We start from the raw sequence: 16,175 nt of genomic DNA, 5'->3' as shown, positions 1-16,175 counted from the left end.
ACCTGCGGTGTGCAGCCCAGACGGGGCCTGATTCCAGGCTCTGCGTGGACCAAGGGCTGAGAGTTGGTCCGTGGAGGGAGCGCTCAAGATGCACACCTCTGCCCGCACCCCAACCCCCTGGCCTTTCCCCTCTGCACCTAACCCCCTGGGCATCGATTTTTAGAATCCTCCGGACACTGGACAGTGGCCTTCACCCTCACAGAAGTACAGAGTGTGTCCGGACACCCTACTTGGGCCCTGCTGGCGGTGTGGGCTGCCGCGTTGGTCTGCAAGTAAGACTCGGAGCGGCCTGGCTAACGGGCGGCTGGAGTGTGGCTTGACCCCACGGCGGTGAGCTGCTGGGCCACATCGTCGCTCTCATCCCATCGTGATTTCCGCCCGGGGGCCTGCGGGTGCCTGCGGCCACGCGGAGATAGGTGCAGGGCCCTGCTTGTCAGGGTGTCCCAGGCAACGCCCTGCCTGGCCCTTCGGAAGCCGTCCGCGGGCGTGCTTGGCGCAGCCTGGCGTTAAGTGCCCAAAGTGGAATTGGGCATTTCGTGAGCTTTCTGAGGTTTGCTTATCACATACCATTTAGTACTAAGTAAATGGACGTAGAGAGCTTTGTGAGAAAGTTCGAATCCAAAAATGGAACATTTCATTTAAAAACCACTGTCCCCTTAACCCTTACCAGGCTACTTAGTGCAAGGCGCACATACCTGAAGGCAGAAGAGGCCCGGGGATTTGCAGGTCCGCATGTTGCCTTCAGCCATTCAACCTCCGATGACTCTGGCCTAAGCAGGAATCAAAAGTTAACGCCGCAGATCCTTCTGTAGCATTTCAGGCTTTCTCTCCCTTTTTTCCCTTCCCTTTGCGGCTGCCTTCTCTGCGCCCTGAGGGTACCTGGGAACCCCGTGTCGTCCCCTGGGCCTGCTGTCGGCTAGCTGGTGGCCTCGCAGAGCCACCCAGGGCTGATGGCTGGTGCGGGCTACCCCCAGTGTCACCTCTGCCCAGAACCCTAGGAGAGCTGCCTGGGAGAGGAGGGATGCGGGCTAGAATTACAGGCTCGTCTTTCCGGGAGCCTGTGGCTGTTGGAAGGAAGCACTGTTTTTCATATCAAGGCTCAAACACTTAAATTGCAAAATAGTCATGTTATTGATTTTTAAAATTCATTTTCAGATGGATTTTTTCTTTTTTTTCTTTTTTTTTTTTTTAGATGAGAGGTGGGATGGGGATGGGGATGAGCGGAGCAGGAGGGAGTGTACACTTGCTCAGAGAACATCGCTGGCTCGGAGCCGCAGCGGCCTGGAAGAGCGTGAGGCATTAGAAGGTGCACGAGGCAGAAGAATCTCGACGAGCGATGCTTTTTATGTAGCTATCAGCAGGTCCCTTAATGGTTTTATAACTGTAAATGCTGTCTGTGCACTACTGAGTGGGAGTAATGAGCATTAGTTAAGAGAGGCAAATGAAAGAAAAAAAAAAAAGTAAACCAAGACATTAAGTGCTTTTTTTTTGTCTCCTGGCTTTAAACAAGCCACTTTGCTGCAAACCAATGATCCTGCCATTTTTTTTTTTTTTTTTTTTGCTAGGTTAATAAAAACAAGAAGTGGCGCGAGCTGGCAACCAACCTAAATGTTGGCACTTCAAGCAGCGCGGCGAGCTCCCTGAAAAAGCAGTATATTCAGTACCTGTTTGCCTTTGAGTGCAAGATAGAGCGCGGGGAGGAGCCCCCGCCGGAAGTCTTCAGCACGGCCGACACCAAGAAGCAGCCCAAGCTCCAGCCGCCCTCTCCTGGTAAGTGGGAGTACTGCAGCCGTCGCCGGGGAGGCGCTGCCTAGGAAAGCAAAAGGAGCGCGGGATCTTTGGGGACAAGGGGTGTTTTGAAACTGAACCGCTTGACGGTGCTTAAGGGGAGAGAATACAGTCTGGGATGTGGCTGTTGGGGCCGACGTTGCAAAGGCACCATTCTTCTGCTTTACCTTCTTAGTCGAAGGAAACTTGGGAGCTCTCTGCCTCTAGTCCCTCTACAGGTATTTAAAAATACTGCTAACTCCCCAGTAACCTGTGCAAATACTTCTGCACTCCCAGAAGACGCTGCCCTACTACTGTTGCTGTCAGGGACACTCCGAGCTGGGTGTCCGCAAAATGAAATCTGGACTCGGTTTTCAGTGTCCCCTGCCCAGCAAGCTCTCCCTTGCAGGCAATCCAGCAAACCTGGCATAGGAGAGGTCCATGCAGCCCTGTTTCTGAGCCCCAGTAGTCAGTTAGCTCTGACCTAGAGGTTAGGAGTCTTAGAAATCCTACCTAGGAATAAGGCAATTTGCCTACATTCTCCCCAGTGAAACCAGGAGACCCACCTTCTCTCCAGCCTCTCCACTCAGCTGTTGGAGACGCTGCCGTCCTATCAGCTCTCCCGCTCACCTTTGCTCTACCTGTTAGCCTTCCAGATTCCTGAATCGTTATATTCTGATAAATACAGTATTCTTAGGAAGAAAATTGCATCATCTCCAATTCTGGGGATGGTGACCTCAGTCAAGTTAAATTAGCTATGTCCTCGCCTGGCCACATCCAAGCCCCTTGATGGTCAGCACTTAGCCACACTGTCCTACGTACAAGTCGGGACCAACCGTTCCTGCCACCTCCCATCATGTGAACAGGATTGTTCTGGGACCAAATGCCAGCATTTCATAAGCACTTCACATGCCAGGCCCCTTTCTAAGTGCTCTACCATTTAATCTTTACATCACCGCTGTGATGCACATACTGCGTCAAAATCACAAAGTCTGTGAGAAAACTAACACATAAGATCTGAAAAACTGGCCCCATATCTCATAGCTGGTGGGTGGCATCCAGCTCGAGCAGTAGGCCTGGACCTACTGTACTGAACGGCATTGTAACAGGGAAGCCTTCTACGCAGAGAAGAAGGTATCTGTGAGCCAAAGAAAGAAGCTGTTTTCCCCTTGTTTCCTCCAGCTGCTTTCTGGATGGCAATGCGTGTGCCTGTGGGTCCCGACCAAGAGATCTCACATAAATACTTCGTAGGGCCAAGATGCACTTGCAGGGAATGTACCAAGGTATATATTTAGACCTGACAGCTCTAAACACAATTAGAAATCCTCACTCACCCCACCCTTAAGGATCCGAAGCCTTTGCAGTTACGGTATACCTTAAAAACTGTGAAATCTAATTTTAAAAGTCTCACAACATTACATTCAGTTCACAGAGTCAAACAAGCCGCCTGTGAACGGCCCTGAAACTATTTTTCCAAAATAAAAACTCAGTGGGGTGTAGGGACCAAAGTGGCGATGTCTGCAAAGATGTAAAGGTATATTTTATTTGCCAGGAAAAACTCGTGTCACTGAATGGGCTGCACTTCCGTACGGAGAATAGCTCTCCCAGTGAGCACCAGCTTCAGTACAAGAAATCCCGCTGAGCCATAGACCCTTCAGAAAGTGTAGGGCCTGTTCTCTCAACAGTCAGCTCTTGCCTTTGTCCCTTTTTTTAAACTGCCGTCTTTATGGCAACATTACCGTTTTAACTGCACAAAGGAGCCTGGATTGCAGATGTACTTCTGACAATACATTCTTCTCAGTGGTCCGCACGGTCCCAAGTCTTGGGGAAGAGGGGTTGGGGGAGGAGGGTGTCCTGAGCCCAGCCGGACAGAAAGACACGCAGACTGGTCGGTGGGGTAGCGAGGAACAGCAGCCCCATAACCAAAAGCCAGGCTTTCCCGTGGCACCTGTGAGTCAGTGGCCTCTCTGAGTCCAGAACTAGCATTAAGGAAAACAAAATATATTTATTGTCAAAGGAGGAAAAAAAAATTATTCCAAAGCATGTGCCATGTCAGGACCTCATACACTGCTAAATTTTTAAAAAACTAATTTTCAGCCAAACTCTGTGTTCTTAGAAGTCAGTTTTCGCCATTGGAAGGCAACTGTGGTGCATTTCTTCCCATCCAGGCAAACTAATCGAAAAGATTCCTAAGAAACGTGCTAGATGACTTTTTAAACAGCCACTCTGAAGCACCCTAAATCCCAGATCCCTTGGCCATATTAGCATCGTGCCTCGTCCTCCTGTATTTGGTTTTGATTTGGTGTGGCTGGTGTGGGCTAAAAGTCATTTCTGCCAGCCTCTGGGGGGTAGAACCCCTGAGTCCTTGGGGGCACCACGATCTTCACTGGTCACTGGCTTTCCCACCCCAGAGCTCTGTGTTACGGTCTTCCAGTGACTCAAAAAAGTCCCTGTATGAAACTGGGCAAGGCCTGGGGTACGGCTGCATCTCTGAGGGTAGTGGGGAATCTTGTTACAATAAGTCTATACAGGTTTTGGGGTTCTCATGGTCAGCTGCAGGACTCGTCTCCACAAGTGGCCAGGCTGCCTGGAAGGCGGTGGGGGGCGGGCCAGGTTGGGGATGGGGGGGGAATGAGGTAGCTCCACATTCAATTAGTAAGTCTGTAACCAAAAACCCATCCATCTTTGCTGGCAGGTGGCTGACTGCATTTCTATTATTAGCTGACAGGTGATGTCACAAAACCTGTCATGGAGCCAACTAGGGAATCCTCAGTGGAAGATAAATGAGAAAGGGGTTCAGGTTATAAACAAAGGTGCCCTCTGGGTGACCTCTAGTCACGGTAGACCTGGGACATATCAGCTATCCTTCCTTCTCCCTGCCCTCCTTCCCACAACCCCAGCCAGAACTAGGGCACCAGGTTCGTGCTGTGTAAATTATCTTCCCAGCTAGGAGTCTGGCTGTACAGTCTGAAGTGTGTGAATGTACTTAACCTTCAATAACCTTTCCATTGTTTACTTTCGAGTATACATTTGTAGCTTCTGGCAAAAGGTAGGGAGAGCCTGCAGTGTGTGCCGGCCTCATCTACTAATGGAGCTTCAAGAGGGTGCGTTCTTTTTTTTTTTTTTTTTTTTCCCCTGAAAGGAAAGGAAAAAACACTGGCAGAGGGGCAAGTTTTTCCTTTTTTTTTTTTTTTTTATTTTTTTTTTTATTAACTGTAAATGTGAATACTTACAAATAAGGGTCATTCTGAAATCCCAGCCTGTGAACCATGTTTCCAGGGAAGCCGTGCGATCCGCTGTGCAGAGTCTGGTCTGGGATTTAGGAAGCACGTTATTTCTCCTGCCCGCTCAGTGGGGCAGTCCCATCTGTAGGATTATCCTTCCGTATTTATAGAAGACTCCACTTTTTTCTTTGATTACAGTCTACTTATTTAATCTGTAGTTCCAGGCTTTCACCAAAATCTGATTTATAAGCATGCATTACTAAGCTTTTCTTCTGCAATAGCTTCTTGAAAAAGATCTGTTTTTCAAGTTAGTCTTCCCGGCATCTCTGAGAGCCTCCCTTAGTCACTCTGGTCCTAGGCACTCAGGGGACACCATTACAGCCCTGGTGGCCAGTGCTCAGGATTCATTCCCAAGCAGGCAGGGGGCGACCTGATCTCACCGGAGACCTCCCGTTCGGCTGAGGCTCTCTGAGTAGGAGTGCTGGACTCATTTTCATCTCGGACTACTTCCCAGCATGCTCTGTAATCTCCAGTGATTTTTTGAACCCCATTTCCTCGACAGTTAGATGTGGCTGATGGTAACTGTAGTGAGTCTTGGACACCTCCTAAGATGGGGGCTCCATAGTAATAACATATACAGTATCATAAGTGACAATAAGTCACTTACAAGCAGCCGGTAATTCCGCCATTTGTAACACTTCTGAAAGCATTTATTATAAACTGCATGAGGGCAGGAATTGTCTTTTTTGTCAGTTTGGGACACTGCTCGTGCATGCGAAAGTAGAAAAAAACAATACAGTAAGCAATATAGCAAACGTGTTATTTATTCAGTAAGTATTTGTTTAACAGATGAAGGCAAGGTCTGTTGGGCACCTAACGTGCAAAGGTTGCTGATAAAGCAGAAACCCTTAAAATACTGTGTTTTCCAATGAGATGAGTTTAAGTTTTGAAAAGATCTGCTCAATTCTGAGCTCTGTTATTATAATGTAATTATAGTTAAAGCCAAATCTCAGGTCTCTGATAATGACATTAAAGAACTCCAAAGAGCATGACTTTGGTTTTGTAATAACAAATCTGATTCCGTCTAAAAATGACTTTATTAATGACAAAGCATAGACACATCCAGACATTGGGGAGGCATTTAAGTGACATAAGGCTCATTACTAATTTGTATCATTGCGTTTCAACATTTCTCATTGCCTAAGATCTGGTACTAATTTTTCTAATTTTTTCCCTAAAATAGCACAGGTAGTCCATCAAATCAGTATACCAAATTTTTCATCCCGTTTTTTTCCTTACTCTCAGACATTTAGATTATATCCATTATAAACAACACTGAAATAAACATTTTTCTGCCTAAAGCCTTCTTTTAGATTAGATTATTTTCTTGAGATAAATACCCAGGAAAGCAATTACCCAGTCAAGAGGTATAAATATGTTTTATGGCTCATAAATGAAGAATGTTGCCAAATAGATTACTAAAAAACAAATAAAAAAATTTTTACTAATTTTCACTATAAATAATATAAGAGCAACTGATTTTACTGTATGGTTGCCAGTAATGGATGTTGTTACTATTTCTGATAACCTGTGTTGTGTTGTCTCCCCCCCCCCTTTTTTTTTAATAAGTAGGAAGGATGAGCTTACTTGATAACCTCTCGTTTTTTCCTTCTTTTCTCTTGGTGCTACTACTGTCAGCTAACTCAGGATCCTTGCAAGGTCCACAGACCCCCCAGTCCACTGGCAGTAACTCGATGGCAGAAGTTCCAGGTGACCTGAAGCCCCCGACCCCAGCCTCCACCCCTCATGGACAGATGACCCCGATGCAAGGTGGAAGGTATGCAGAAGCGTCTCCTTGAGCCCCACAGCCGCGGATTTTTGGAGAAGACGTCGTGTTCTCTCGCGAGATTTGAAACGTTGATTGATTCATGTCGTGATTTTTGGATGGTTTTTACCTTAATTTTCAAGTCACGCTTTTTCCCGAACAAGCGTTCGGTGGCAGCCCCTGCCGCTTCTGAAGCTTCCCTTCTCCTGTCTTCAGGAGCAGTACGGTCAGCGTGCACGACCCGTTCTCAGACGCCGGCGACTCGTTCCCGAAGCGGAACTCCATGACTCCGAGCGCCCCCTACCAGCAGGGCATGGGCATGCCTGACGTGATGGGAAGGATGCCCTACGAACCCAACAAGGACCCCTTTGGTGGAATGAGAAAAGGTGAGTGCAGGGCGACCCCTGCCCGGGCTCGGTCCAGGGGACGGCCTTCTCTCGGGACCACGGGGACCAGAACATTTCAGCCTTCATGGGCGTGTGGATGAGTTTGGACTTTTACCCTAGCTGAAAGATGTTCTGTAGGAAGTAACTCGGTTAGGTTTTTGTTAAAAAATAACCGGTGGGGCGCCTGGGTGGCTCAGTGGGTTAAGCGCCTGCTTTCCGCTCAGGTCATGATCCCAGGGTCCTCAGGCCCCATGTGGGGCTCTCTGCTCAGCGGGAAGCCTGCTTCTCCCTCTACACACACCGCCCAGTCATGCTCTCTCTAGCTCTCTCTCTCAAATAAATAAATAAAATCGTATAAATAAATACATAAGTGGAGAGTGTGTTGGAGGGACCCTGTGGGGGCCCCAGGGAGAGATGACGGGGTGGAGTCAGATCCCAGCATCAAAAGAGAGAAGTGGACATACTGGCCGGGTGTTCTGGATGGTGAAGGAACAGGCCTCGCTGGCTGGCCTGAACGTGGAGGTCCCAGGGGATGAACCAAGTGATACCGACTGGGAGGGTGAGGATGTTACCACCTTGGAGATGCACGACTGGGAAGCAGAGGCTCACTGTTCACACCTGTGCTGGGGACAGCAGGGACAGGAGGGAGAGGAAGGAGACAGGGAAGGCCCAGGGTGACTCTGGGATGCACTGAGGTGGTAGGTGGTGGAGGGTGTCAGTCTGCAGTCGGGCAGAGCGTTGGGATTAGGAATCATTTTAAAGAACTAAGCAGAGAAGTGGGGCGGAGCACTGTGGCTCGGATGGGACCGCAGAGAATGTGCGAGAGCTCTGACCGACGTTAGCCAACACCCAGCGGGGTGTTTCCCGTTATGCTGCTCCGTCCCAGGTCTTCACTGGGCACCGAAATGTAGCATCTAAGCCTCTAAGCCTCGGCCCTTTGAGTGCCTCCCCAGCGGCGTGCGCTCCAAGTGCGGGTTGGCACTCATCCAAGTGCAGCTGGGCTGTGAAATTGAGGCATGATGTGAATATCATTGAAAAAAATACAGAAAAGTAGTGAATACAATTTTTACAGAAGTACTTCTTCAGGGATTCCTTAAACGATAGTACTTCCGTTCGATTTAGATGTTTGGGGTGTGTGAATTTCTTGATATCCTGTCTTAAGTAGAGAGAAACACAAAGCTAGGATTTTCCCAAGTATTATGGACCAGTGAAAAATAAAAATGGATAATTTCAAGATTTTAAATATTAGGTGTGTGTCATTTAATAAATAAGATTACATTTAATATCTGTTTCTTATGTGCCATTTTAGATATCTGTTATGCCGAGTAAGATCATCTATAATTTTTCCTTTCAAAAAGCTTCAGAGCTGGCCTATTCGAAGTAAATATCCTGCAGAACATGTAATACATCCATAAGCTTGGAAATTCACAAGCCTTGTAAATGTTGGAGGTAGCTGTTTTTCTTAGTGGTATGAGACTCTGAAAATATGACAGTAACATGGGAAAAATAATTAGTAGTGTTTGGAACCTGGCTTCAAGAGTTAGGTGATATCCTGCCCAGTCTCCTACCTGTATGCTAGATTGGACAGAGGGAGTTGCTTTGCTTTTTTTCTGCGCGCCTACAGTCTTTCTTATTATGAAAATAAACGGGGGTGGGGGCACGATTGTGGATCACATGTTAGGCGCTAGCGTTTGCATCAACTGTGTAAATGATGCAGTGGCTCAGAAGGGGGCCCTTCTCACATGTCCCCGGGATGCTTCAGCTCACCTGCTACCTCACAGTGCTGCTATGTTTAGCACCAAATTAAAGCAGAAAAACAGAAAACCCACAAGACACAGATTTTTGTGTAGCCCTGTCCCTGTTATAATAAAGTTTTACATTCCTCAGTTCACATTATTCTGTCCGTGAACTTGGTGGTGCTCTGGTTTTTCATGTAATGACCAGCATCGGGGGAAACCATGTTCTCTGTTGCTGTTGCTGCCACTGGGCTGCAGTGCGGTGACATGGCCAGTGGCAGAGCCTGTCTGAGCCTCGGTGCCCAGAGCAGCCTCGGCCCACCTACCCACCTGCCCCCCTGCCCCACCAACCTCCTGAATTCGTTACCAACCAAAGGACCAGCTACTGGCTTTCAAGTGAACAAGTGGATATTTATATATTGTGTATTAAACAATGCATTTTAAATACCTGTTAATATCTTTACACATAATCCTACTTTTATTTTGAGAAGGAGAGAAAGGGCGGCCAGAGGCTTGGAGAGAGGGAAAGAGAGAATCCCAAGCAAGCTCCACGCCCAGCACAGAGCCCAACTTGGGACTCTATCTCACAACCCTGAGATCATGACCCAAGCTGAAACCAAGAGTCGGATGCTTAACCAGCTGAGCTGCCCGGGCACCCCACCTACTTTTTCTCTTTCTTTTTTTTTTTTTTTTTTTTTTAATTTTATTTTAAAGATTTTATTTATTTATTTGAGACAGAGATAGCCCAAGCAGTGGAGAGGGGCAAAGGGAGAAGCAGACTCCCCCTAGAGTGGGGAGCCAAAGGCAGGATTCAATCATGACCTGAGCAAAAGTCAGATGCTTAACCTACTGAGCCACCCAGGTGCCCCTACTTGTCCTTTTCAGTGCTCTAATACTGAAGGGGTTGTTTCATAATATTTTGCTGTTATAAAGAATGATGCAGTGATTATGGAATGAAGCAGCTGTTTTTTTTCACACCTGCAGTTGTGTTTCTATGAGATAGATTCCTAGAATAACTGAGTCATGGGATATGAACTTCTACCTTACTGAGTATCTTCTACTACATAACAAAGTACCACCCAAAGTGGTTTTTCCACTTTTCCGGCACCCCATAGGTCAACGCTGGTCACATGACCATGCGCAAACTCATTGTGGGAGGAGACTTCATAGGCTATAAATACCCTTGGGGGATCACCAAAATAATAGCCCTCACATAACAGGTATTGACAAAAGTTAGACCAAGTTAATACTCTTCACATGAGCATGTCACAGTGTGTGGACCCTCCTCCCCTACCAGCAATGACCAGTATCGGTCCTCTTCATATTTAATTTGAAGAGGGGAAGTCTCACAATTGTTTTAACTTGGATTTCTTTACCTTTTTTTTAAGATTTTATTTATTTGACAGTGAGGAAAGGGTATTCAAGCAGGGGGAATGGGAGAGGGAGAAGCAGGCTTCCTGCCGAGCAGGGAACCCAATGCAGGGCTTGACCTGGGACCATGACCTGAGCTGAAGGCAGACGCTTAACGACTGAGCCACCTAGGCACCCCCTTGAATTCTTTAATTATTAGTGAAGTCACACATCTTTTCATAATACTGATTAGCTACATATTTTTCTTTTCTTCTGAATGTCCATTTATTTGCCCATTTTTTTTTAATCTGATGGTTTTTTTCTACTGGCTTTTTAAGAATTTTTTGTGTATCAAGGAATTAAGCTATTTAATTAGCCCTCTTTAATGTCTGTGTTCCCTGTTTTTACATTTATAAAATGGAACGTAACATCAGAACTTAATCTGCCACGTGTTGACTTGAGCTTGAATAAGATAAAATATAGGAAAGCCCAGCGCATCCCACCGGTGCTAGACTTATTTCTGTGCGCTCGCTCTCCAGCAGAACAAACTCTATCAGCTCACCAAAGTTTAATCAGCTTTTGCTTCGTGTAACATAAAAGTAACCTTCCTAAGATGAAGAAAGGTAGCAGGACTGTATATCAATTAAGATTTGCATTGAAATGTTTAATTTGCCTACAGGCTAGTTTCTGGGCTTGACCCAATTTCCTTCAGGCTCTGAGCTGATGCTAATTTGCATATTTGACCTAATTGCCACTCTGCGCCCTGGTAGAAACACTTGCATTTCATCCATTCTTGAATTATTCTTAATTCCCTAGTGGTTTTCTTTACCCTGATTTTGCAGTGAGTCAGTAGGTGGGTATTCATGTTAAGTTTTTTGGTGTTGTTTTTTTTTTACTTTTTCCCCTGGAATGGAAAGGAACTAGCTTTATTCATACAGTTGACCCTTGAACAACATGGGTTCAAACTGCACGAGTCCGCTTATACACAGAGTGTTTTCAATAAATAGATGTACGCTATTGTAAGTGTATTTTCTCTTACAACTTTCTTAACATTTTCTTTTCTTTAGCTTACTGAAGAATACCGTATGTGATTCATGAAATGTGCAATATATGTACTATTTTTTTTTAAGATTTTGTTTATTTATTTGAGAGAGAGTGCATGTGAGCAGGGAAAGGGAGAAGCAGATGCCCCTGCTGAGCAGGGAGCGCAATGCAGGGCTCGATCCCAGGACCCTGAGATCACGACCTGAGCCGAAGGCAGAGGCTTAACCGAGGAGCCATCCATGGCGCCCCTTTACTGTATTGTGCACGTTATCACTAAGGCTTCTGGGCAGCAGAAGCTTATGAGTAGTTAGGTTATGGGGGAGTCCAAAGTTACGTGTGGGTTTTCACCTTCGTGGGGTCAGCACCCCTAACGCCTGTATGAAGGGTCACCTGTACGTGTGTGTCCTCTCTTCCTCACGCCCACTGCATGAGGCGGCATGACTAACCTTATTTTATAGACAAGGAATGAAACTCAGAAGTTTGGCTGCCCCAAGAAAGGGCCTGTGTTTGTTTCCTACATTACTTCATAACAAATTAGCATGACCTCAGCAGCCCAGAACATCCATGTAGGACCCCACGTTCCTGTGGACTCTTGGCTTGGGGTCCCCCTGGTGGACACCAGGGTGGCGGCCTGTACTCCGCTGTCTGCGGCCCAGGGTCCTCTCCTGAGCTCGTTCAGGTTGTGGGCAGTTGTGGGTTCTTGCAGTTGTCGGACTGAGGTCTCGTTGTCTGGAGGACTGTCATCTGGGGGCCTTCACAGTGCTAGGGGCCGTCCCCCCTTCCTAACACGTGGCCCTCTCCACCACATGGCGGGTGCTTCTTCAAGGCCAGCAGGAGAGTAAGTGTCCTGACCTCTAGACACGGATTTAAGGGACACAGCTGTATAATCTCCCTTCTGGTTGACTGCCCGTCAGCTGGTTGGTGACTTTAGTTACATCTGTGAAATCCCTTTAGCCATATCACGTATGTGATCATGGGAGCAACTTTCCCGCCATATTGGTGGGTTCTACTCCCACTCAAGGGAAGGGGCTATTACAAGGCCTGTACATGGGGTAAGGGATAGAGATGTTGGGGTCCATCTTGACTCCAGACCTCACACTCTTTGGTTTGTATTGTTGTCAGCCATATTAAGAGCAAGATAAATGTCCGCCGTATTAAGAATTACAGAAACAACTGGAAAGGGCTGTTTGGGCCCCTTGGCTTTTGCAAATGCTTCATTTTCTATGTGTTCTTTAAAATGTTGCAGTGCCTGGAAGTAGTGAGCCCTTTATGACTCAAGGACAGATGCCCACTAGCAGTATGCAGGACATGTATAACCAAAGTCCCTCTGGAGCGATGTCCAGTCTGGGCATGGGGCAGCGGCAGCAGTTTCCCTACGGAGCCGGTTACGATCGAAGGTGAGTGTTGTCTGAGGTGACCATGAGGTTTACTGGAACCTCTCCTCACACACGCATTTCTGAGCCCTGGTAGCTGCTGACAACACTTGGAGCTGCTTTTCTGCAGGGCTTGATAAGGATGGCGTCGGGGGCTGCCTTCAGCAGCTGATCTCGGCAGGACCCCAGAGAAGGGCTCCTGAGAGCCAGGAGACCCCGAGCAGCGGTGGTCCTCCCAGCACCGGGATGCCCTCCTGATGCCGCCACGGCCACCACACCTCCAGCTTCCTTGCACAGCTCCACAAACCCAGGGTTCTCGGCCCCACCAAACCCCTCCCTGCCTGCATTTCTTCCTTAGGGAAATGCTCGCACACTGGGGGCCACGCTGGGCTTCCCACACCCCCCGGGGTGACAGGGAGCTCTGGGAAGAGTCTTCCCTCCCGGCCTTGGTTTTTCAGGTGTTTCCATTCTTCCCTGCAAACATTTTAAACAGAGAGACTACTTTGCTCCTTGAATAACATCTCTGAGGAAAGCCACGGCAGTCTTTTTTCCAGATGCTTCTCAGGATGGTATCTGGACACTGAATAGCAACTTGGGTTTCGGTGCTCATCCAGATTATTTTTATGGAGACAGAAGGGCAGTCTTTGAAATGTGTCTGAGAGGTGACAGAAAACCAGCTCACGGTAGACTTCTGTGCAGAAGGCCCCTTAGCCCTGCCCCCGACTTAAATGCTGACTCTGAAAGCACCTTCCCTTGCTGGTATGCTCTTTGCCTCCTTAATAGAGAAGTGCTCAGAAACAGTCTTTAACGTAATATCTGTGATTTTTAAAAGAAAACGGAAGCATATCAGAAGGCTCTTCTTCTAACTGTAGGCACAGACCCAAGCTCAGGGTAGGGACGGCCTCGGCTGGGTTCCTTCAGAAGCCGGTGTGGCGGGCGGCGGGTCCTCACTGCCTCCTCACTGCCGCTTCCTACCCTGAGCCTCCTGCTGGCCTCCTGCTGGCCAAGGGCAGGCGCGAAGTCGTGAGAGCCGTGCGGAGGTTTCTGGGGGTATAATGCAGCAGGGAAGAAAGTTTCTTTAATTACCAAACAAGCTCTTTCTGGCACCTAGTTCCTGAGGTTACAGCGCCATCACAAGCTTGAAGTGATTTGGTTCTTTCTAGACTTAAGAATCGAGGTTTCTCCTTCTTACCCGGGCTGTGGTGTGGGGAACTTGTATTAGTGATGTCTGCATGAATCAGTTACCCATCATGTTTAGTCTACTAGATTGGGGATTTTATTTAGATCTGTTTTTGAGGATCCAAGAGAAGCTTTTTTTTTTTTTTTTTGGCTGACAAGATTGGAAGAACACTTACCCTGGAACATATATTCTTAAAGGAGCCCTGGGAAGTGCACTGTTCTGTTTCTCCTAAAAGACCTTCTAGAGCTAGTTTAAGTCATTTTGGCTCTGCCGCATTAGGGTTTACCTTGTTATGTTTTCTGAAAAGTGTTACTTGTTCAGCTTTAATTTTATCTGTGTTGGTTATGTTTCTTTCCTCCTAATGTAAGCTTCCTTCTAGCTGTTAATGCCCTTAGCATACACTTCCTCTATATCTGTTTTGTCTGTGATAGTCTCAAAATCCATTCGTTTTCTTTCTTATTCTCATCCCTTGACCACTATAGGAACATACTCGGTGCCAGTACCCTCTGTCTTACAGGATCCAGTCAGTATACAGGTGGAACATACTAAGTGCCAGTACCCTCTCTCTTACAGGATCCAGTCAGTATACAAACTAAGCCGGTTTATCCCTTTAAACCTCAAATCTACTGCTCTGTCACACATACTACTTTCATGGTATTCATAGTTTCTCAGTGTAACGGGAGTTAGAAAATAAATGTTACTCATTCCATTTTCAGATTTAATATAGGAGCCCATTTAACTCAGCCCTGCCACTCTCATGAGTCCTCTCTGTTATTCTTTCCTGTGGCTTTTTAGGGTCACAGGGCTTCAAAATTTTGAGTAGCTGTATTTTAACAATTATTAGCTAACTCAGTATCATTTGGATTAAGTGTGGAGTATACTTTAAAAACATTGGACATTTTGTATTCGTAATGAGAAATAAGTAAAGACATTTTCCGTGATTATAGATCTGTGTTCTGGTACTCCCGGAATTCCTGTTTCATTCTGAGATTGTTTGTCCTGTCTCTGGCTCTCATTAATCCCTGCCCTCGCGGTGCCGCATGACGCTCGCAGCCCGGGGGCGCGTCCGCGGGTGGGCAGGGACTCTCCTCAAAGGCCCGGGGTGCGGCCTGTCCGGCCGGGGCTCCTCGCACACCGACTAACCAGGAGACTGGCAGCATTCCCAAGATGGGTGTTGCCATCCCTGTGGCTAAAAGTTAACGTGCTGTTTCTGCTCGGCGTGCCTCTGTTGGAAGGTGTGTGCAGTGAAGGAAAGACAAAACCACGAAGGGTGCAGGATTTCCAGAAACGAGCTGTTGGTTTCTCTCTTGGCCTGAGGTCCTTTGACAATGAAGTGTTCTTTGAATGCCTCATTCTAGGCATGAACCTTATGGGCAGCAGTACCCAGGCCAAGGCCCTCCCTCAGGACAGCCGCCATATGGAGGACACCAGCCCGGCCTGTATCCGCAGCAGCCGGTGAGTTGGCGAGCGGACGCACACCTCCGTGCTTTCAGTTTAAAACCCAAACTTGTGTTACTTCTAAAGAGTTTCAGGGAGGATAAGAAAAAGGAGTAGCATCAGGATCTCCTCGCTCATGCTAGAAAAAAGTATTAGGGTTTTGAAGTCAGCAGATTTTAAAAAGCTCTGGATGTATGGTATCCTGAAAGAAATGTAACGTGTTGTAGGAAGTAAAGGACATTCAGCCTTGTCAAGACTAACCAGTCTGAGTAACGAATATCATATATAATGAATATAGCCTGTTCTGTCGTGTGTATTGTCTATCAAATGTCTTTTTCAAGAACAGAAATTTGTTCATGTTTTACAATGTGTAGATAAAAACAACTTAAAATATTAAATACCAAGAATGAAAGTTAATCAGTTTTTTAAAAATGAAATACTAATGACCACATACTTTGCCCACCAAGGATGGTTGATGCTGGTTTACACGGTCATAGATCTTGAACCGTATAAGATAACCTTAGAGTTGTCACTACGGATGCAGAGAATTGCATGTCGTGCAACTTTTCCGGTGTAAGACCTCTGGTAGCATAGAGGGGGTTTTAAACATTTAATTTGACTGGAGCATGTACATACAGTAAATTCTGTTACCAAACCAGCTGACCTTAAGCAATTTCCGAGGAAGGTGAAAAAACACTAATTACCACATCAGCATCTTTCTCCCGTCAGGAGGATCCCGCCCAGATCTAGTGCTGGTACCGGGGGATCCCCGGGGGGAGCCTAGTACGCAGGCGACGCGGGCCCTGCCGTCTGAGGCTGGGGCCGGCGGGGCTTTCGCTGGACGTCGAGGTGG

At 47.1% G+C, this 16,175-nt stretch overlaps 1 protein-coding gene across 6 annotated transcripts in view; it reads left to right on the top strand.

Annotated features, from left to right (window-relative positions):
• ARID1B (AT-rich interaction domain 1B) overlaps nucleotides 1-16,175 on the top strand; it is a gene marked incomplete at its 5' end in the record, with an annotated part of 439,771 nt that overhangs the window by 414,541 nt on the left and 9,055 nt on the right. For all 6 annotated transcript variants that reach the window (XM_080805572.1, XM_080805571.1, XM_080805568.1 and 3 more), the window contains 5 exons: nucleotides 1,566-1,770; nucleotides 6,690-6,828; nucleotides 7,033-7,202; nucleotides 12,579-12,729; nucleotides 15,244-15,340. In XM_080805572.1, coding sequence (XP_080661698.1) covers nucleotides 1,566-1,770; nucleotides 6,690-6,828; nucleotides 7,033-7,202; nucleotides 12,579-12,729; nucleotides 15,244-15,340 — 762 coding nt within the window. The remainder of the gene's footprint in view (nucleotides 1-1,565; nucleotides 1,771-6,689; nucleotides 6,829-7,032; nucleotides 7,203-12,578; nucleotides 12,730-15,243; nucleotides 15,341-16,175) is intronic.

The sequence above is a fragment of the Martes martes genome (genome assembly GCF_963455335.1).
Source record: "Martes martes genome assembly, chromosome: 6".
Lineage (NCBI taxonomy): Eukaryota > Metazoa > Chordata > Mammalia > Carnivora > Mustelidae > Martes > Martes martes.
The sequence above is the reverse complement of the archived record's forward strand: the minus strand, read 5'-3'. Positions and strand labels throughout refer to the sequence as shown.